At 34.7% G+C, this 22490-nt stretch overlaps 1 protein-coding gene across 8 annotated transcripts in view; it reads left to right on the forward strand.

Annotated features, from left to right (window-relative positions):
* Nucleotides 1–22490, forward strand: part of IMMP2L (inner mitochondrial membrane peptidase subunit 2) — a 462993-nt gene that overhangs the window by 361746 nt on the left and 78757 nt on the right. For all 8 annotated transcript variants that reach the window (XM_090137646.1, XM_031615686.2, XM_090137691.1 and 5 more), the window contains one exon: nucleotides 7999–8101. In XM_090137646.1, the coding sequence (XP_089993772.1) occupies nucleotides 7999–8101 (103 nt within the window). The remainder of the gene's footprint in view (nucleotides 1–7998; nucleotides 8102–22490) is intronic.

Consider the following 22490-nt stretch of genomic DNA (forward strand, 5'->3'; position numbering starts at 1 on the left):
ATGTTCACTAGGAAATAAAAACATAAGGTCAGGCATCAGAAATTAAAGTGAAATAGCTTGGAAGCCTGATTTTATTTTGGTGTATATGTGATGCAGTTGCATGTATTTCCATTCATCGATTTAATTATCTGTATAAAATAAGAAGATAAAAAATAGGTCAAAATAAAGCTTGCGGAATGATACATCATGTTTTTTATATATATATATAAGTTGGTAATATAAAAGTGGCCGTACAGCACATATTTTCTTATTTTTCTGACTTTTGAGAGGGAAGACATCTTTTCCCAGAAAAAGTTTACATTAAACTTTGAAGATTATCTTCTGTACTTATTTGTAATAGGGCACTAAAAGTCATTTCTTCCTATCACTGATACATGTGTATCAAAGTTACCTTCACTTCCATTACAAAATTATAAAAGTAGAGTGCTTTTTGGGTGACAACATTTTACCTTAGACTCATATGTTTACTCAGATAAAGCTCTCTTCATTAAATCATACATCTATGATGTTAGCAATACGTACTAATTATAATACATTATGACGCTAACAAATATTTTAGAATGGAAGTGCTATTTATAAAATACATGTTGACATACAATAATGGAAATTCTTAATTCATTTAACAGTACATACTTATGATATCAATTAATAGCAAATTATTTATTCAATAATCACTGCATGAATTACTTTCTTGAATTCTAAGATTTGTACTAATCTAGATTTCAGACTGGGTCATCACTGGTGTCTCCTGGCCTTAAAATTTATGTTCCCAATTCTCATTGCTCTGTCAATAGACTATAAAGAAAGCCCCAGTGAGGACAAGATCTAAGCTCTACTAGCCCATTTAAATGATATCTGGATTAATAATACATTATTTTTTTAACATTTCTTTTAGTTTCAAAATGCTTTGTTTTTATTGGTGGCATTAGACTGCCTTGCCACTATCAATTATATTTGTATACTTGTGTGTGCTATGCCCATTTGATAGAAAAATAGTTTAAATTATATCTGATGCAACACATGATGTATGCATTTGAAAATTCAAATAGTTTTCACACAGCAGATAATTAACAAAAATTGTAAATATCAGTATCCAATTGGCTGTTTTTATTTAAGTTGAAATCTGGTGATTTTTCTGAATATGGTATATTTTAAAAGTGATTAACTGCTATTTTGAAGAAGCTGGTGAAGGAAGTAATGAATGGCTAAGTAATTACTTTGTTTAGAATGACATTCTTCTCAAGAAAATATCTGATTAATAAAAGAGAGCTACAGATATTCAGCACGCCTCCCAGATCAGATTTCTAAGGGTACTTACTGTTACCATCACTGAGATGTACAAACCTGCAGTGATGCAGCAAAACTGGGCTGTGGCATTGCTTTGCTAAGGCTTTAGCTGGTAATAAAGGGATATTATCTGATGTTCAGAATCATACTTATCTTAATTGTTACAAAAACTTCTGGGGGTTCTCTTTTTGTCTTTCTGTTCTGAGTGAGGAAAGTAGTCAATTACTCTTCATTTTATATAAATCTTCAAAATAGCTCTTTCACAGCAAAGGGTGAAACCTGCAGGGTTTAAATACTCAAAGATTTGCCCAGTATGAGTGAGGGAATCCTTTACCTCCTTTATAGCTGCTCCTAATCTCCCCAGACTGGAGTCTCTTGTTGCAAATTCTGACATTTTAGTCATTTCATCTTTCCCCTTTTTGGGGGGCTCCCTTCTTAACAATTCGGATCTGGTGATACTCTACAAGCAGTATCTCAGTATCTGGGTCTCCTCTAGCACTTCTGTAGAGAAGTTGGATATGCATTTTCAACTCTGACCTCTTTCAATAATAGATTGATCTGCAGCTTTTAAGGAAAACATGTTTCAGTTGTGAGGCAAAAGATAATAGATGCAGGCCACCATAGAATATTCCCTAACCCATTGACATACTCTCATGCATAGTCTGGTACCCTCATCTTGAGACAAAAATACTTATTTGGTTCACATAAATAACCTTATCTTCTAGAGGCAGCTGATAAAGTAACAGCTTGTGGCCAAAGGCATATAGTATTTGTAAGGGAAGGATTGAACTTAAAAGATGCAGATGGCTCTATGCGTGTGTTGGAATTGAAGTGAGGATTTCTGATATGCTGGAAAGTTTTAATTCATGTGGAAAATTATCTGTGCTGATATCAATATAATTGGTATAAAAGTTCATTACATGGAACATTACGATACGTCTTATACCTTGGCATCTGGATGTCACCTGAAAGTGAATACCATTAATTTTTCATTCTGTGAAGTTGGTGAAGTATGTATGGATGTATGGCTGCATATGAAAATGTTCCTTTTTTTTTTTTTTTTTTTTAACCAAAACAGTTTGTGTATGTTTAGTATCTTCCATACAAACAGAGGAAGCTATCTACAGTGTCTGTTCCCTGATGGCACTCAAATGCATGGAGATTGCTAAGAACTTCTTGTTTCTCAAGGTCAAACCAAATGGAAGGCAATCATTCCTCATCCAATTGAGCTGAGCCAAGTTTCCTGCTTTGGCACTGGTACCACATCCTAAAAAAGCAGGGTTTTTTTTTTTATTTTGCTAGTGGGCAGACAGTTAGAATACCATATAGAGCTCATTTTTGACTGTCAAGATTGAAATTATTTCTCAGCCAAGGATAGATATAAGTACATCTGTTAACTACTAAAACACAGAGGGAGAAAAAAACAACTTTGCACTGGGTTCGAAATACATCTGAATCGTAAGAAAAAAAAATAAATTTCAGGTGATCTTCTGTAAATGTTACGAAAAGGATAAGAGTAATTCCATTACATTCTGATAAAAAAAAAAATTATAACTGCCCTAGATTTTGTTATTACACTGAGTAGTCAAAGCTATGATTTGATCAATCATAGCATAGGTGGTTATTGCCAATTTCTGAGAGACCTACGCAAAAGATGGAATACACAGCTACATAGGTTCTAACAGGTGCTTGACTATTTTGTATGAAAATCTGGATATTTTAATGTCTTTGCCTATACTATTTTCAAAGCAGTTTTTTAAAGTGAGCAAGAAATAAAGTTCTGATATTAGGGTTCTGAATGTGAAAGACTGTTCTTTATTAGGAGAGACTTTCTGAAATTGAAAAGATTGTTCAGTAATTATAACTTGTGCTAATGAACTGGGTACGAAATTAACAAATACCAAGTTAATTGTCACTTGCACCAATTATTCTCCTAAGGATTCATTCAGAAATCAAAATTTAATTAAATACTTCATGTGTAAGAGCTAACAAAGAGGACCAGATTACAGGCAAACTCAGAGAAATGAGGAATAAGATTCTCTTAAATAAGAAAGAAAAATAGATTTTTGCATTACTTTCTAAGTATGCAATTACTGCACTTCTTTTCTAGCAAAGGCCTCTCACAATGAATTGACAAAAAATTCCTGGTGAGCTAATTGTGCTTTTATTTGATACTTGGCTTGAAAATTGTAAGTTTTGTTGTGGTTATTGTTGAAGAATGCTAAAAGCAATCCTAGGTCATTTATCACTTTGTATCATATCACTATTATTTTTTCATATAACTATGTGCTTGTATTTTTTATTTATATGCATCTGAATCTGAAGGGTGGACAGCAATTGCCTGCAGTGCTGCCCTTAAGAGACAGGACTGAATTGGTGCTTCTCTTTCCTCTTGGAAATGATGTTTCGCAATTTCAGTTAGTAATTTGGACTTGTAAAGATGGGTAATAGTTTCCTTACACTATGCTTGTATAAAATGTTTAACTAGTGAAATGAATGAATGGTAGTTGGTGTATTAAAAGAAAGAGCCCTATTGCCAACATTGCACACACACATCTTGTAAGTTAGGCTTGAAATTTAAGTGTTTAATTTCTGCAAAATTCATGTGAGAGAAAAGCAGTGTTAATAACTAACAGTCTAATTATGATAATGAAACAATTTAGACTATTTTCATAGGAGAGAAAACTATAACTTTTTTTCTTTTTAGAAAAAATCAACGTATTATTTGCAGAAATATTTAAAAGCAACATACTGTCATTGGCAGAATATGGGTTTCTGAAGTCTTCTGAAATAGCCCGGTTGGCTTTCATGAATGATTTATCTGTTTTAGAACAATTCAACAATGAAATTATCTTGAAAATTATTAGGTAATGGATGATGCAATTTACTGTAACATTAGCTTATTGTTGTAGTTTGTTACTAATTCATGCAGCAAAAGCTCAAATAAAACTCTGTTTCTGAATTTCAACCTGCCTTCCAAAGGACACATTTTGCAGCAGTATTGCTAGAGGCCTCAGAGTCCCTAGGCAACTGCCCTATGCAATTACTACACTAACATTTTGAATGAATTATGTAAGCAAAATCTGATGATTTATGTACTCCATACATTAAATGGCAGAGGTTTTACATTTTCCTGCTGTGGTTACAGAGGAATTTATCCACACAGTCCTTCCTACTAAAGCACATAATTAAAACTGCTGCTTCTGTTTCTTTTCTGTTTCTTCCCCTTCCTTATTCCCTTTATGCATTATTCGTATCACCAATTTTAATTCTATTTCTTCGAAGTTGAAACTTCTTCATAGAATCGTAGCCCTGAGGAGAAGGATTTAGGGGTGTTGATTAACAATTGACCTGAGCCAGCAATGTGCACTTGTAGCTCCACAAGGCCAACCATATCCTGAGATGCATCATGTGAAGCATGACCAGCAGGTCGAGGAAGGTGATTCTGCCCCTCTACTCTGCTCTCGTGAGACCCTCACCTGTAGTACTGCATCCAGTTCTGGAGCCCTCAAACAAGAAGATCAAGCTGTTGGAGCAGGTCCAGAGGAGGGCCATGAAGATGGTCACAGAATAATGGAATCATAGAATCATAGAATGGCTTGGGTTGGAAGGGACTTTAAGGATCATCAAGCTTCAATCCCCCTGTTGAATGCAGGGCCACCAACCTTCCCATTTAAACTAGACCAGGCTGCCCAGGGCCCTATCCAACCTGGCCTTGAACACCTCCAGGGATGGGGGATTCACAACCCAAAGCCTTCACTTCTCCAAGATGAACAAGCCCAGCTCCCTCAGCCTGTCTTCAAAGGGGAGGTGCTCCAGCCCTCTGATCATCTTTGTGACCCTCCTCTGGACCCTCTCCAACAGTTCTCTGACTTTTTGTACTGGGGGCCCCAGACCTGGACACAGTACTCCAGATGGGGCCTCACGAAGGCACCCAGGATACCATTTGCTTTCTGAGCTTTAAAAGCACACTGCTGGTTCATGTTAAGTTTTTCATCCATCATCAGAGTGTTGGAACACTGCCCTCCAAGGAAAGGCTGACAGAGCTGGGGCCTGAAAGGGGCCTACAGGCAGGCTGGGGAAGGACTTTTTATAAGGGCACGTAGTGACAGGACAAGGGGAAATTGTTTTAAACTGGGTAGGTTTAGACTAGGTATTAGGAGGAAATAATTTACTGTGAGGGTGGTGAGATACTGGAAAAGGTTGCCCAGTGAGGTTGTGGATGCCCCCTCCCAGGAAACATTCAATGCCAGACTGGATGAGGCTTTAAGCAACCTGGTCTAGGGGCAGGTGTCCCTGCCTATAGCAGGGTGTTGGAACTAGGTGATATTAAAGGTCTCTTCCAACCCAAACCATTCTGTGATTCTATGATCTGTTTGTTTTTTCAACATGATTTTTTTTTTACATTTGCCTTTAATCACTGAAAGATGTTGTTTTTTTTGTTTTTGGTTGTTTTTGTTTTTGTTTTTGTTTTTGTTTTGCATAATTGGAACAAAATTTTCTACTTGGCAATGCTTTCTTCAAAAGTAGAAAAGAAATATTTGTTCTCCTGTGTTGTAGAAATAATAAAATGAACCAAAGTAACCGCTGCAGCCTATCATCCACTTATTTTTTCCTTAGAACTTAAAGAATACATTGTATACCTGTGTTAAGCCCTTGTTTTTTGCAGGCTCTCTGTGAATACAAGATCTATCTGTGCAAACTGATTTTTTTCAAATTTTGTTTCCAAATACTTATTGCAAAAGTTTTATTTATTTATTTTCCTCTCCCTGCTAATGATTTCCTGATCATAATAGAGGAGGAGGTTGTTTGGGAGTGTGAGACTGTGTGTGATCTGAAAAGGAGTCACTGACTGACATTTGCCATATTATTTTCTTGACATTTATAAGGTAAACATGTCAGCAGAATTAACTTTCAAATTCCTTTCACTTTTCTCAGAGAAATTCAATTTTGTACATAAAATCTGTGAAAGGTACAAAACTTTATCACAATCTACTGTTCTGTATTCAAGAAGGGAAGAGAAAATTGAATATTTTTCAGCTATTGTTTGCCTTTATCACTGCTGGAATATATTAATTTAGTAGTTTTCAGAGTGTCTAATCAGACAGAACAGAATTAATGGCCAAGTTTTCTGAACCTGTATTTTAAAACACACTTCTACTAAAATATGTTCTCATATGGCACATGATAAAATAAATTATTAGTGAGAGAAAGCATTATGGAATCATAAAACACTTTTTTTTTTTTTTTTGTCTAGATTGTAAAGTTTCGTAAAGAAATAACTAAAACAGAAAAAGTTGCATTGTAATAAATGTCTTTTAGAGTAGAAATTGAATTATTACAAACCTACTCTTTGTGTTTAAGAAATTTCTGAAGAAAGATGAAAATTGGAGTCTCTTCTTCTGCAAATAGGCTACTATTTTGTCTACTGTTAATGAAAGTCCAGGTAGAACTTCCATTAGAGTTTAGTTCTGGCATCCTTTCAGCTTCCTCTGGATCTGTTTGAAAAAGCACTGGTTGAATTTTGTGATTTGCAAAGTAAATTAATATTTTTATTTCATTAATCTTTGAGAATTCCTTATTCATTTAGTATTTCATGATCATCAGGCTATTAATTAGCTTGTCCCCATAACACCCTCACAGACACATGCGCAAAAAAGAACCTCCTCCCAAAAATAGTTTTCCCATTTCAACTTGCAACCAGCCCTGATCAGCATTGTTGCACAGTTCAGCTGAATTTCTTGGTGACAGTGACTTTCTCTCTTCAGCTTGCATTCTTCAGTTTTAGAGCACACTAGTATCTGCTTTGGGGGCAGACACTGAAATGTGGTGAGCAGCTGGAGGCAGCAAGCTAGATCAAAAGACTGTTTCTGCCTGTGGACAGATGTAGTTAACCCAGTACAGGATAAAAGTTATCTGTAGTCCTGTCTGTAAATGCTTTATCATGATAGTAATTCAAAGTCCTTGTTAAATTAGCTCCCTGAATGAATGTTTACAGAATAACAGATCCTATCTGAAACAAAACAAAAGTGTATAGTAGAAGGCAGATGGAAATTGTGAAAATGACAGCTACTCAAGAACTAAGTACAGGCATTTTGCATACTCCAAACCTCAGCTTTTAGGACTCCTCTATAGCATGTCATTTTTGTAATATCAGAGCACGCTGAGGCGTGTGGAGAACACTTTGAAACATCAGTGTCATTTTTTAGCAGCAGTTGGCCTTCTCCTAGACATTTCCTGTTTAACTCGTCCCTATCCTGAGACATAAGCATTGCTGGAATCCAAGCTCTGAATCTGAGGTCTGGTTAGATATACCAGGTTAGTTTTGATGAGAACCTAATGCTGACCTGAAAGGAAATCACTCTTGATGCAATGTCTTTGTGTGATTACAACTGTTAGTACAGAGATGAAAATAAGAATTCCTTAATTATATCTGAAAAGTATTTTACTCTCTGTTGTGATGTGATTTCTATCAAAACAATGTAGTAAACAAGACTGGATGGTGCAACTAACCCATGCAAAATTTTTATGTATTTTCACTTGTGAAGAGCATTCCTGTATGTCTAAAGAACTTCAGTGCATTTTTCTCTTTTTAAGAAAGTGTTGGATGGTGTGCAAGGCCAAGTTCCAAAGTAATACGTGTAAATTTTCATTGAAAAATGTTTTTTTTTTTTTTTTTAATCAATCATAATTTTTAAATTTTCTTTTCAGAACCATTGGATACAAAAAGAAGTACGTGAAAGTTCCACATGGGCATATTTGGGTGGAAGGTGATCACCATGGGCACAGCTTTGACAGCAATGCGTTTGGCCCGGTAAGTCAATTCCTTGTGTATCATTTAAGCTTTGCAACTGAAAAGCAGTGACAGTCTCTTGAGTAATTTGTGCAGCACAGCATGTGTGAATTCCAGGTGATTGCATTTTTATGATTATTGTGAGAACTATTAGACATCATAAAATATCTTGGTTGGCTGAGATTGAGTTTGCTCTTAACTCTTATAAAAGGAGTAAAGACTCTTTTGAATTCCCTGTGTGGAAGAAGTAGTAGTAGAGATTTTAAACGTGTAGGGATGTAGTGGAGGAGTAGCTAGAGGGTGAGCCAGCTCGCTGTAGCTGACAGATGCTCCCTGAGGGTGTTGCCAGCAGCTGATGCAGTTTGGACTGGCTCTTCATCTTGTTTTAGTGCCAGTGCTGGGATGAAGAATTAGGAAATCATAACTGTGCTTAGGAAGAGTTAACTGTTAATTGGTCTGTGGATGAAAGTAGGAATATTTCAATTTTTCCCCAAAATAAATATTTAAGTTTTCTTTATGTAGGGACATTTTCATATTTAATTATGTCAAAATGTAAACTGAAATATCTGTTTCTTGACTGGTAGCAATATGTCTCTGTTCATCAGGAAGATGGTAAATGTTTTTCTCTGCACTCTGTTTTCATTTTGGTTTCAGTTTTATTACAGTTTGTATGAATTCTGTTTCTTTTTTTAATGTAACCTTGCATGCAGATGATAGTCACATAGTCTGGGCATTTTGTTGTGCAAATACAAATCCTTTTTCCAGATGTGGCTTTTTGACACGTCTAAGAGAGACGTGTTTTTATATTTTTATATTTTTATATTATAAAAAAGCCAGTGTCTTTAACAGAGAAATTGGTTAGACTAGATTTATTTCACCTTTCATAACCTTTTTGTGCAGAAGTTATCCCGCTGATGATAATTGAATTAATGACAGCAAGGATCACAGGGCTGGAAGCAAGCTTGGGAGGAACAAAATTTTGAAAATTTTCTGCTGTAGGAAAAAAAGAGTGTACTTAAAAGGCATGCTTCGTGCCAGGTTCTTAACATTACACACAAGTTAGGTTTTAGTTTACTGGTACACTTTCTATTCTTCTTTCTGCTGTAGACTTAATCACTTGCACAAGTGAATAAAAGCATTAAAATCACTCTCCTCAAGCCATTCAGAAAGTATGCTCTTCTTAATTTTAACACCTCTCCTCTCATAAGACTGAAGCTGTCATAAGGAACTGCAAAATGATGAGATGCAAACCTGTTGTTCTCAATTTGTTGAAACACATTATCTTCAGAAATAAGGTTAAATGTAATGTGTGTTTGGAGTTCCAATTTGCAAATAATGTATATATATTGTTTTGGATCAAAATATTCAGTAAAGATAGTGTACTGTTGGTTATATTGCAGGTCTACAATTTTTCAGATTTCTTGAAGGCTTGTAATAGAAACCCATCTATAGTGTAGATAGTCTGACAGTAAGGTTTTGTAGATGTGCTTAATGAGTTTAATGGGCATAGAAGGAAAATACGAAGAAACAGATTGAGAACAGATGTTAGGAACATTTTTTCTCTTGGAGAATAGCAACATATGTAGTGGCCTAATGGGTTAAGTTGATAAATCAACAACCGTGAGATCATTCAAGATCTAAATTAGATGCACCTTTAGAGATTCTGAAGGTTTTCTGAAATGTAAAATCTTGGCAGATTGTATTATCTTTACTTAGTTTGCCAAAATGTTATAAAATGAATTCTATTACTTCCTATTATTGCATTATTTTTATAGGACTAAAATTGGAAAGTCAAGGTGTAGACAGACATTGTCATGACGTGTGTAAATATAATTAAAATGTGTCAAGTAAGATTTGGAAATATTTAGTAGTAGTGGTATAAAATTTATACTGTAACTGACGTTACAAAAATAACAGGACATCTGAACTAGACATGTTAACTCTATTAATGATAAAATTTAAATATTAATTACACAATATTAATAATTGTGATCACTTTACATTGTCTTTGAAAAAAAAAAAAGTTTCTTTGTGCAGTACAGAATGGCAGATGTTATATAGTACTATTGCACTGATACTGCTGTGTTTCAGGCTCGGAAGTATGTCATGTCAACCTTCATAATGCTGAAAATAGCTGTTTTGAATAACATCCAATAAATATTCAAAGAACTTTTAACTATTATTTAAAGGGATTAAAAAAAAAAAAAGGTTTCACTGGAAATTTATTTCAATTATCTGAACTAGAATAGTGATTTCTATGCAGTTTACTCTTACAGTTTTCAAATTCTTATAGAATGAAGTCCAGCTTTTATGATAGTAGCTTAGCATTGTTTAAATGCTACAGGAGTGTAATAATGCATAGTTTACACAATCATGGTATTCCCGTTAAAAGTTATACATTTTTCTTTTCAGTTCTCGTAATGATGAAATTTTGGAGCCTTTTTCCTGTGAGGTTGTAGTTCAACATTACAGGACCTATTTTCTTAGATCAGAAATGTAGAAGCCACAATATGTAAAGTATTGACCTACTGTTGAGCTCCTCTGCTGCTTGACATCTTGAAAATTTTAAATGATTACCTTGATAGTGAGAAGCTTTATACCAAGTCAGATATTGTCTTTGCTTACACAGCTAGCATAATGCCAACATAGAAACACAGTAACAATTGATAATCTCAATCTGATACTGTGGTAATTGAAGGGAAAAGTTATTAAAATTGTACTTCATCCAGATCCGATGTGTGAGCTGGTAGCCAGCAGTGGCATTTGAAGATAATTATGCAACCAATAGGTAAGGGTCCCTAAGAAACAGGTGTTAATATGTGCATACAGTAATCAGTAGATACTGCTGGCTGTATATATATGCAATGGATAGCACTCTCAGAATTAAAAAAGGAAAAAGGAGGGGGGGAAGGGGAAGGGGAAGGGGAAGGGGAAGGGGAAGGGGAAGGGGAAGGGGAAGGGAAAGGGAAAGGGAAAGGGAAAGGGAAAGGGAAAGGGAAAGGGAAAGGGAAAAGGAAGGGGAAGGGGAAAGGGAAAGGGAAAGGGAAAGGGAAAGGGAAAGGGAAAGGGAAAGGGAAAGGGAAAGGGAAAGGACCCATTTTATTTAATGGGGATTTGTTTGGTGAATGTAATGCTCTTACTGGTACATATCTGAGTCTCCAGAGGCCTCCAAAATGAGGATATGAAGGAACTTTAAAAGCTTGGGGTTTGAAGTCAGTGGCAGTCTTTCACCTGACTTTTAAAGGACCTGAACAGAAGCTCTTTAAAGTCAATGAGAGATTTCTATTGGCTTTAATGGCTTTGGATAAGACTGTGAATTAAGCTTTGCAATCCAGTGTAAGGATAGAAATGCTATTATCCTCCTTATCTTCCTGGAAAACTTGAGATACAGGTAGGTTAAGTATGTTGTCATAAAATACCTTTTTGGCTCAGTCAGGTCCCCATGCAAGCCCTTCCTATTAGAAAATACATCTATTTACTCTCCAAAGTAAATCCTGTTGATCTTGTGCCTGGCTTTTTGTTTAACAGAAGTTTTATGTTCATAAGCTTCAAATGAGTAAATTGCTTTTAGTCAGCATTACTGTAAAGGCTTTATTTATGATTCTCCATAAAAGCAATTCTCTACTGCAAGTTCATGCAATAAACTATCTGAAAAACATTCTTGCCTGTTTACCTATTATTTCTTCTTTCAGCACCACAAAACTAGACTGTGACTCTATAGAAAATAATGACATCTAAGATAAGTGAACAGGCTGAGTTTGTTAGTTATTTTAATTTGTTTTGAAAAGAATATCATTGTCTCTTTTGGTTATAAGACAAAAATGATTTACTTGTTAACCATCAATGGGAAATTCAGTAGCAGAATGTGGCCTGTTAGAATTACACCCTTAAACTGATCAACATTTCCTATATATGACTAAATAGTGAATATAAGTTATCTAAAACTGAAAGCCTTAAAATTAATGCAGTTAAGTTTTGTGGGTGACTACTAAAAATTAAATATTTGAACCTAGAGATCTACAGCCTGTGAGAGTAACCCACATACTTTCTCTTCTTTTGAAAGAGAATTGTTGAAGGGAGAAGCAAAATCTTTGTGCTGTTCTGGATTACTTATATAATAGTAAACACAGAATGCTACATATGCTAAAAGTGCAAATCACCTTGGTGATGCTCTTGCCATCTGCTCAAGCTTTCATTTATGAGCTACGAACTAGTGCAAGTATCACATATTCCCCCGAAGTGGCAAGAGGTGGGAAGAGTTTAACAGTTTACAACAGCATGCTGCAGATCACCTTGTTAAAATTGGAAATTAAACTATGTGGGCAGGGCATACATCCTGTAGGGAATTCTGCCACATCTCAAAATACTTAGTGACCCTATTTGTATCCTTATACTCCAACCAGCCATTCTGAGAGTGTTAAAACAACTTCAGTAGCAGAGTGATGGCCTTTGTCCCAGTCTCTTTTTTTCTTCCTTTAGACCAAAGTCAAACCTTGAGAAATAAAGTGTAATTTTTGCAAATAAAACAGAAACCACAACCAAAACACCTATCATGCTTACACAGATAAAGCTAATGTAGGTAGTATAATAGTGGCACAGTAATGAGTGAAGACTGGGAATGTCTCTGGGGACTTAGATACTTAATTTACTAGCCAGTGCGGCAGCTTCTGCTTTCTGTTTGTTGCTTCTGTGACCAATACTTCCATCTTCATTTTGCTGTATAAACAGAAACTTGGAGAGTAGCATAACTGTTATGGGATCTATGACATCTATATTTCTCAGATACTGAAAAAGAAATGAAGCTGTATTAAAACAATGTGTGAATGCAAATATTCAATCAATGACATTCCATTATATTCATCCTTGGCCACAGGCAAAAATAAAATAGTTAAAACTGTTTACAGCCAAAGAAAAGACTTTTCATATGGAGCATGAAGTTACCAGTAGTAAATAGCATGCATGCACAGCTTGAATGTGTAAAAGTCTATGATGAATAAAATGGATAGGACATTAAGTGTTATGGTTGATGATAAATAAACCTCGAAGGATAAATATGCTTGATAATATTATACAAGATTCAAATTGAGGTGGTGGCTTGCATGTTGAGAATGACAATTCACTCCAGGAGCTGCTGAAGGGGAGCTCTGATAATAAGATTGTGTGGCCTCACTGTCCATTAAATTATCATGACTAACTAAATTTGCAGAATAGAGAATAAAAGGTTCTGTATGGCTGTCCTAATTCTTTCTGAAAGCAAAATATTTAGCCTGAGTGTAGTCCAAATTAGTGCATAAAAATTAATCTTTCCAGAAGCCTGGCTATCATCAATCCAGACAGAGCACTATTTTTGTACCTTGTATTCCTGACTGAAACTTTCCTGACTATTTACTCAGAAAGCTTTTCGTTTTTGCTACTCAGTTAATGTAAATAGGGTATTAGATATGCTATTTTCTTTAAGCATGTTGAGAAGAGAGAATATTTTAAATGCTTGTAACTAAAAGCTCTCAAGTCTACACTATTTCATGGTAATGAAATGCTCATGAGGACTTGTAAAGTAGCTGAAAGTTTGGATATCTTAGTTATATCAAATCCTAAACATTTTATGCATGCTAGCCAATTTTCTTTACTAATGTACTTAGAAGTATTACCATTATTTACCATTCTGCCATGTAAAAGGCTTTAGTAATCCTACTTATGGAACAGAATTTATATAATAACCTCAAGTACAAATAATTATTAATACAAATAATTGGCAAATATTTTTGAGTGCAAGTGCATCTAAATGCTATTCCAGCCACAGTGAAAAGAATGGTTGGATAAACAACATGCATCTGTATTTGACACAATTTACTTTGGCATAAACCAAGAAAAAAAAAAGTTGAAACAATTTTAAATTGATTTAACAAAATATTAGAAGAGATCCGAGAGCTGTCAGATTCATATTTTCATTTATAATTAACTAACTTGAACAACTTCAAACTATAACTCAAATACAATAATTTACTGAATCCTGAATGTGTTGTATACCTGTACACCTTTCCTTACAATTCTCTTTCACTGAAATTATAACTTGAAATACCAATCATTTTTCCTTTTTTTTTCTTTTTGAAGAACTTTTTCTGCAGAACTTATAGCATAGTTTCTTCTTTGAAATAAGTGTTCTTGAAACAGATTAGAAGTTTTAGGAAATGTTATCTTGTAAACCTAATAGCTGTGAGATGTGTATTACTGAAGTGAGAGTGGAAGGAAACCAACATAGCAAGTAATGTGAAGCAATAGTAAGGTCTGATGGTTCTTTCAAGAGCTAGAAATTTGAAGATGATGAATAATGGATATTGATCCAAAAAAGAAAATAATTTCTACTGTAGATTTTATTTTTTATCAACTGTTGTAAGTTATGGAATTTTAATGATAAAAATCTGCGCAAAATCAGTCAAAAAAAAAAAATCTTTTCTGTATTTTATGGTGGTAAAATGAGTTACCAGGTATTATCTTAGGGTCGCTCTATCGTTTTCAAGAGCTGAGTAAATGTTCCCTGCAATTACTGCTTTACAACCATTGGATTAATGAATGTATGTTAAGTGTTACTTATGCAATATTGCACGTTGTTTGAGCTTATTAAATACTTCAATCAATGTTGCCAAAGTTGTTGTTCATAGAATATAGCTTTGACTTTGTAGACAGCTGAAAGAGGAAACAAAAGAGCTCCAAGCCTTCCCACTTTTACTTTTCAGATCTCTTTAGTGAGCTCCGTTTTCTCACACTAAAAATACGACTTATGCCATACTCTCCCTTGCCATCACCCCCCTCCAAAAAAAAGAAACAAACAACAAAGTCTAAAAATCCTAACTTTCAACCAATTGCATATTTTAATTATTTATTATATCTGATCATATTCACATATTTCCCTACTGTACAAATTAAAATTCAGGTTTAATTACAAGTTATATATATATATATATATATATAAAAAGCAGGTTTTGTAAAATTTAGTGCCAAAATAACACACTCCTGGATTACTCCTTAGCAGATGTGAAACTGGTATCCAACATTGAATTTTGGCCATATGCATACCATATCTAATGAAAGCCAGGGGAAGCCTATGACCAAAACAAAGTTTAATACCCTAAAAAAGTAAAAAAAAAAGTAGAGGAATCAGAGGAAGTAACTTTTTTTTGGTAGGTTATGGCAACACCTATTGTCACAAGATACTATTTCAAGTTTGTTCTTCAAAATGTTGCTAATGTAGAAGAGGATACAAGTAGAAATGCTTCTATTATTCTTTCAGACTGAATAGTACCAAAATACTTTTGGAGGGAAAGCTCCCCAGAAGGTTCCTGATGCTGCAGTGTTGTCTGTGTCGACTAGCTGCAAGTGCTCCCTTTTGCCAAGTACAATATACTGTTTTCATTCAGATGCGTAGATATGTAATTTACTCTGTGGCGATAGAGGACTTGAAAAACAAGTTCATATACACATGAGATCTGTACTCAAATATGCTATCAGCTCTTCTACATTTTCAGCTTTTACTCATTGTCAAAGTAATTTTGGGTGCCCTCACAAATTTACTTGCATCAGTGAAGACTTGAGGTTGCAACTCAAAGCATCCCTTAATTAACATTAAGGTCTGATTATACTTAGTGAATAGAGTCCTGTTGAGAGTAAGTCCACTCTTCCTAAAGTTGCTGATAGCTATTGAAATGTTTGTAGAATCAGAGTGAAATTTTGTTAACATCAATTTTCAAAGTACCTACTGTATTTTGAATTGAGGCCAAGGGTTCAGTAGAGCTGCAAAGCATGTAACTTTTAAATGACATCAGTGGATAGATTAAACAAGATAAAAATGCTAATGAAGGACACAGTCTCTATGCTTACATTGAATAGTGGAAGTTAGAAAGAAATTTTTATTCATTCTGGATCCCACTTTGCCTCATGTCTTTCTACATGCCTTACAGAGAATATTCCTGCAAATATTTAATAAATATTTTTCCAATGTCACAGTATCTCAGTTACAAGTATCAGAAGTGATAAATGTGTTTATTTAAGAATTTGTTTTTCACTCTTTCTTATACTGCAGAGTGTTAGGAATGACTGATATTGCTGAAATCAGCAACACTATTGTCACAGTTCAACCTGATTTGGCATAGTGTCTGTGTCCCACAGGTCCACATCCCAGGAAGGGGTGGGAAGGAGAGAAGGGAAAAGGTATTGAGATTTCCTAGATAAGGAAAACAGCAGCAAACTAAGGGGAAAAAAACTTAGTTTACTAAATATGTTAGTGGAATGTGAGATAATACAATATAATAGAATATGATTGGAATTGAAGCTAATAAATCAAATAAAATGAGAAAGAGTTTCCAAAACCTAACTCTTTAATGCTGTAGACAAAGTGGCCATGGAACAAAGAGAGCAAAAAGGGCACCTTGTGACTCTCAGTTAGTTTTATATTTCCTTCCGAATGGAAAACAGAAATGCAAAAATGAAGTCTTCTGGCAGTTGTAGTTCTGCCAGAAACTGGAAATATTGGCAGTCCACAGAGCGGCAGCATTAACACTTTAACTCCCAGTACATTTCATGATGTTATGTTGTAGAATGCCAATGAAAAACCATCAAACTATGACAACTATTAGCTCCAGAGGGACTTTCATGTCCAAGAAATAGATCTTCATATGTAAGTTAAAAACTTTTTAAAAAAAATATTATTAAACATTAGACATCTTGTTTCCAGTTACAGAGATGCCTTCTTCATCATGCTGAACACAGCTTGAGCCTATTAACCTTGGGAGGAATGGGAGTCAGCACTTTCCATGACAGTGCCCTACCAGTTTCATTTGCACTCTAGACTCTCAGAAATAGGTTTCTTTGTCCATGTAATCAAGCTAATACTACTGTAAGACTTCCAAAATGTGTTACAGAACTGCAGTAATTCAAAGCTTCATCTTTATAATTCTGTTGTGCCCTGTTCACACTTCTGAATATCACTATGTATTCATAACACTTCTGTATCAATTGTGAGGAATCTGATAAATTCTTATATAGCCTTCAAAACCCTGGTGACCTAAATCCTCTTGGGACTTCTGGGCTACAACTATTCTTTTCAAACTGTATTTAAAGAGTTTAGGGTAGGCTCATTCAGAAGTGTGACAAAAAGTTGTCCTCCAAGAAACATATTATTCACATATTCAGAGAAAATGTAGGAACTAGACATAAAATTTTGCATCATGTTTATTTTCATATCTAATATTTAGTCTTTCCTTCAAAATTTTATTTAAAAGTAAATCTGTGTACTTTCCACTGTGCATAGGCAAAAACAGACTGTGCATAACAGTATGCTGTTAGGCTACCTTTGTCTTTCAGAGATGCTACTGCCATCAGTGGGCTCTGAAAGCCTGCAGTCCATCAGTGTATTTCCATATATTCTCCTCTAGGGAGTATCTTAAACTCTGTGGTCCCAATGAGCTCTAAGGTTAGATGGATTTCTAGGGGAGAAAACTAGCACCTGCAGAATGTTCCTTTGGTATCCCAGATATCTTTACTCATATTTGGTGTTATATTCACTCTTGAATTGTTCTTATTTTTTATCACAGCATCAGTCCAATTTTCTTCTGTTTGAGTTAGGAAAAATGGTCACTTGTATTTGAATTTATAGAAATCATAGAAGCCCATGTTTTACGTCTGCAATTTATTTTGAAGTTTTGGGTAATACAGCAGCATTAAGTAAGCAGTGCACTAAAGCAAGAAAACAATAATAAGAAATCTATCTTCTCTGATCCATTTTTTAGAGTTATTTCCTGGCACATTTTACATGAATTAATTTGACAGTAACAAAAACTAAAAAGGTTTTTGGATTACTTCAGCAGTAAGCCAGCAATAGAACGGTGTCATTTCAATTTATCACTTGTTGTGTTTAAGTGTGTGAAATCTTAGTTCTTTATCACACTGCAATACATTGCTTATATATAGAAAAGTTGCAGACTTCACTGAGAAAAAAACGTATATCAACTGCCAACTGAGCCATCACATTCTCCCTGACTTGCAGATTTTTTAGTGAATCTCACACTACTTGAACTAGAACAGCATTATAACCTTAGCTTTACCCTTGTTGCTGTGTCTTGAGTTATTAGGATTTTTATCCATCAAAAGAAGCTCTGGCTCTAACATCACACTGGGCCTTTGAAATTCTAACCTGAGAGACAAAAACTGTGAAGCCAAACTTAACCTTTAGTTATCTTTTATCCTACCAGCATAAGTCTCTGTTTCTTAAGAGGATATCTTCTTGGTAATCTGAAGATATATAACATATTTCTAATGTTATTTAGGAACACAGCACAACCACTTACCTTCTACAGTGAGTTACAGAAAGACATTAGAAAATAATTGAATATTTATTTATTTTTTTAATTATTTTTCTGTAATGGGTTTTCCAGGGATAGGAAGGTTGAAATAAGCTAAGCAGATGATAATTACAAAGTAATTGCTAAACAAAAGACAAGTGTTCCAGAGTACTCTTACCTCCAGATAGCTCTAATTATAAAGTACCTCTAATTTGTAAGTACATAAAGAGAGAAGTGCTGTCTCTTCTGGCTTCTCAAACCTGAATTTTTACCTTTCATATATATATATATAAAAAAAAAGTAGACAGTATTTTAATCAATTCTAATATTTTAACTGGATGTTTGATCTGTTGGAAATCTGAGTTGGCCGTACTGTATAGTAAAAAAAAATAGTAAAGCTTACCATCTGAAAAAAAACAATGAAAAATTCTTCAATATATCTGAGTAAAATGAATATAATAGGTTAAATCTGTATGCAACTCAGATAACATTCTTTTTGTGAGGGTACTTAATAATATGCTACTTCCTGTATTTTGTAATGGTTTCATTGTTGATCACTATGATCTTGTGCCTTTAATGGTATCTTACCATAGATGCCAAAACCAGTGATACAATACTAACAATTAGTATGACACCTCAGATGAAACAGAGCGTCGACCCACTGGAAAAAAAGTGGTGTTTGATTAATTTTTAGAGACTTCTGATGTCAGGGAAGTTAGATGCTTATTGAAAAACTATATAATCTACAGAGAAATAGTGTTGTCTGCCAGTAGAGAAAGTATCAGATACAAGTGATATCTGGAAAAAAAATCAGTGGTCTTGGGAATAAAAAAATTAAGTTTATTCCTCTGTCAAAATTTCACATTAAAGTGTTTCTTCCTTGCTCTCTAGAGAAAGTCCCAATCTGCATTTAAATGCATGTATTTCAAAATGAGATTCATAAGGGACTAAAACTATCAAAGTTTCATATGTAAAAAAAAGAATACAGAGATGCTGCTTATAGATTTGGAAATCAAAAAAAAAAAAAAAAAAGTCTTTAAAATGGAATGGTGCCAGCTTTCTGGAGACTAATTTATACTTTTCATAGAATAAATGTCACAAAATGTTAAAGACTGGTATATACCTTCAGATTTCGCGTTTTATCCACATCCAGAGGAAAGTTCAAGATTTGCTTGCCATTAAATTTGGGACTGGACAATGATACCTCTTTTTCACAGTATTGACACCATCTTGAAATTTCAGTAAGAGCACAAATTAAGCTCTAGAGTTGAGTGGAGTTTCAGTGACCAGTACTAATGACATTGAGAAAATTCTTAGAGAATTTTGCCTTACATTTTTTCTATTATTTATAAAGATTTATTACACTTTTTAAAATAATTGATTACCTCCATTGGCGTCTGGGATGTTTCAAATAGCGTAATTACCTTTGTCTGGGTAAAAAAAAAAATCCTTCAACAAGCTAGCGTGAGTTGGTCTTTTGTTTGCTAAAGTAGTAAAAACGTGGAAAATATCTCTACGGGAACAACTGGGAGTTTTGCCAGAAAATTCACTGAGGTCAGAATCGCATCCCCCAGAAGTTTTTCCTCCTGATGCTGTGCATGAAAAGTTCCAGTTCCGCAGCTTCGACCCAGCAAGGGATGGCACCGAGCTCCACCTGCCATGCCTTTCTCCAGCCCCTGCCATGTTCCATCTGCTCAGGGCTGGCAGACTCTTCAGAGAAAGAGCTTCTTGTTTTTGCCACATAACAACGCGCCACAAGAATCTTGTTCTTGCAAGATGTTTGAATATCTGCTCTGGTGTTCTGATATTGATTTGTAGCACTTAAATGCTAAATACATAGACCAAGATTTAATCTTTATGTGTGTATTGTACAACCCTGTTCTTCAAACAGCCATAGTCAGAGGTAAGACTTTGCAGGTGAGGAACGTCTCCCATGCTAATTTTAAAAGTCTAAGTTGATTGTGCACATTTTACAGATTGAAAATGGATTATGTGCAGCAAGTGAAATAGATTTTCTAGCATCCTCTTAGTTGTGTACATCACAAATGCTCATATTTTTTGAACTGTGTGTTATATTTCATAACTTCTGTGTACTGCAAGCTGAAAAAAAAAGGGCTGGCAAATTCCAAATATACTTGCAGATCTTCTAGTTGATCGTAGGAACAGTATCAAGCATGAAAGAGTATACTGAAATTCCCTTAGGGATCTGGGTAATTAACCAGAAATACACTTTGCATGACATTGCTAATCCAGTTACTCAATGGAAAAAAATATTTGCTAACAATTACAGTTATTAGGCTACCTGAGAGGAGCTTCAGATAAAGACTTTCTGTCTGTCCATCTGTCTGTCTTTCCTTCTTTCTCTCCTTTCTTTTTATTAATGTTTTAAATTTTATCATAGTTGAAAAAATTCCAATTGTTGCAGTTTGATTTTGGCTTTTTGTCATTTTTTCAGCACTAAATTCAATGCTATAGGTATACGCACTCACAGTTACTGCCAGACTGAAGTAAGGATTCCAGGATTATTTGATATTAAGTACAAAGGTGTCTTTCGGGTCATGTGCAGTCTAATCTTGTTTGATGTATTACTCATTCTAAGTTTCTTCCTTTTTTCTTGAAATAAGCTGTGTGAATACTCATGGATACTCTTTTTTTTTTTTTTTTTTTTTCCCCCTAAGCATCTGAACAACCCTCGATACATTTCAAAGTTCACTCTTATGATGGATTTCCTGAAAGGCATTTCATCTGTCACACCTAGCAGCCTTTGTTAGTTCACAGCAGAAGACACTATAGATTTCTGTTTACATGGATGAAACTGAAAAGAATTTGCTTTTCTGTAATCCCTCCTCTATTTCAAAGTATTTCAAAGCACTTGAAAAACTGAGTTCAATGCCGGTGGAACATATAATGAGTAGACAGTTGCAGCAGTCCTTCAACACTGCATATTTAGTAACTAACAGTACAAAGACAGATATTTCAGCTAGTACAATGACAGAAGATGTATTGAAAGGGTTGTGAAAGTGTGTGTAAAGGATTTCACTGTGGGAAAACAAGCAAACAGACAAAACCATCAAAAACTGTGTGAGAGGCATAGCATGTTTTAAAACATTTTTCTCATGTATAAAAGATGTTGAAGACTATGTGAATGTAAGATATTTTCTGCTGAAGGTATTTTCTTGTTTGAATAACCCCTGCTTTCTCAACTTGGTTTATATAAAATGTAGAAGATCACTCAAAATATAAAACTAGTATCATGTTCTGTTCTGAGCCATCTCACCAGAGAAAACAAGAAAGTACAGCTGTGCACACACTGTGTTCTTTTCCATTACTGAATGTGGCAGTATCTCTATTTTGTAGAGACTATAAACTCCATATAGATTTGACATTGCTAATGCATTTTGTGGAGCTGACTCTTGACAGCTATCAACTTAGCATCTTTCCTCCGCATTAATCTTGCATTAGATGTACAGATATCAGTATGTATGGAGTGATTTCTTTTTTTTTTTCTTCTGACAAACATTTATTTGAAGGTGCAGGCTAACAGACTGTCCCAAGGCCAGCACATTGGTCAACAGTGCATCTGAAGTGCATGTGTACTATTTTTGAAGTAGGAATGGAAATCTTGGGAAAACAGAAATGACCGAGAATGCTTATCCAAAAGGTTAATAATGCTTTTTCCAAAAAAATATTGCACAAAAGATTTCATAAATGATGGAGAAAGGAAGTGAGGGTCAGGTGTACATTTAAGCCCGTATTTGCAACAAGGCACTTAATAAGAAATCTACTTTTCAGTGATGATACATATCTCATTCTTTCTATTCACAAATTCCCTGAAGAAAACTTGGATGTATTTCTGAAGTCCTTTGAAATCTAAACTTGAGAGCCATTTTAGTCTTCCATTTGTAATAAATTAAGAGAAAAACTATTTGTTGTCTGTCTCATAATATATATATATATATCATCTTTTTCCTAGTAGAAGCAGCAGTTGAGGTTATGAATTCAGTTTAGACTGTGAGAGGTTTAGAGAGGTCATAAGCTAACTTTCAAATACTGCCTGTGGTTCACACCTTGTTCCT

The sequence above is a fragment of the Phasianus colchicus genome, chromosome 1 (assembly GCF_987193195.1).
Source record: "Phasianus colchicus chromosome 1, bPhaCol1.hap1.1, whole genome shotgun sequence".
NCBI classification, from domain to species: domain Eukaryota; kingdom Metazoa; phylum Chordata; class Aves; order Galliformes; family Phasianidae; genus Phasianus; species Phasianus colchicus.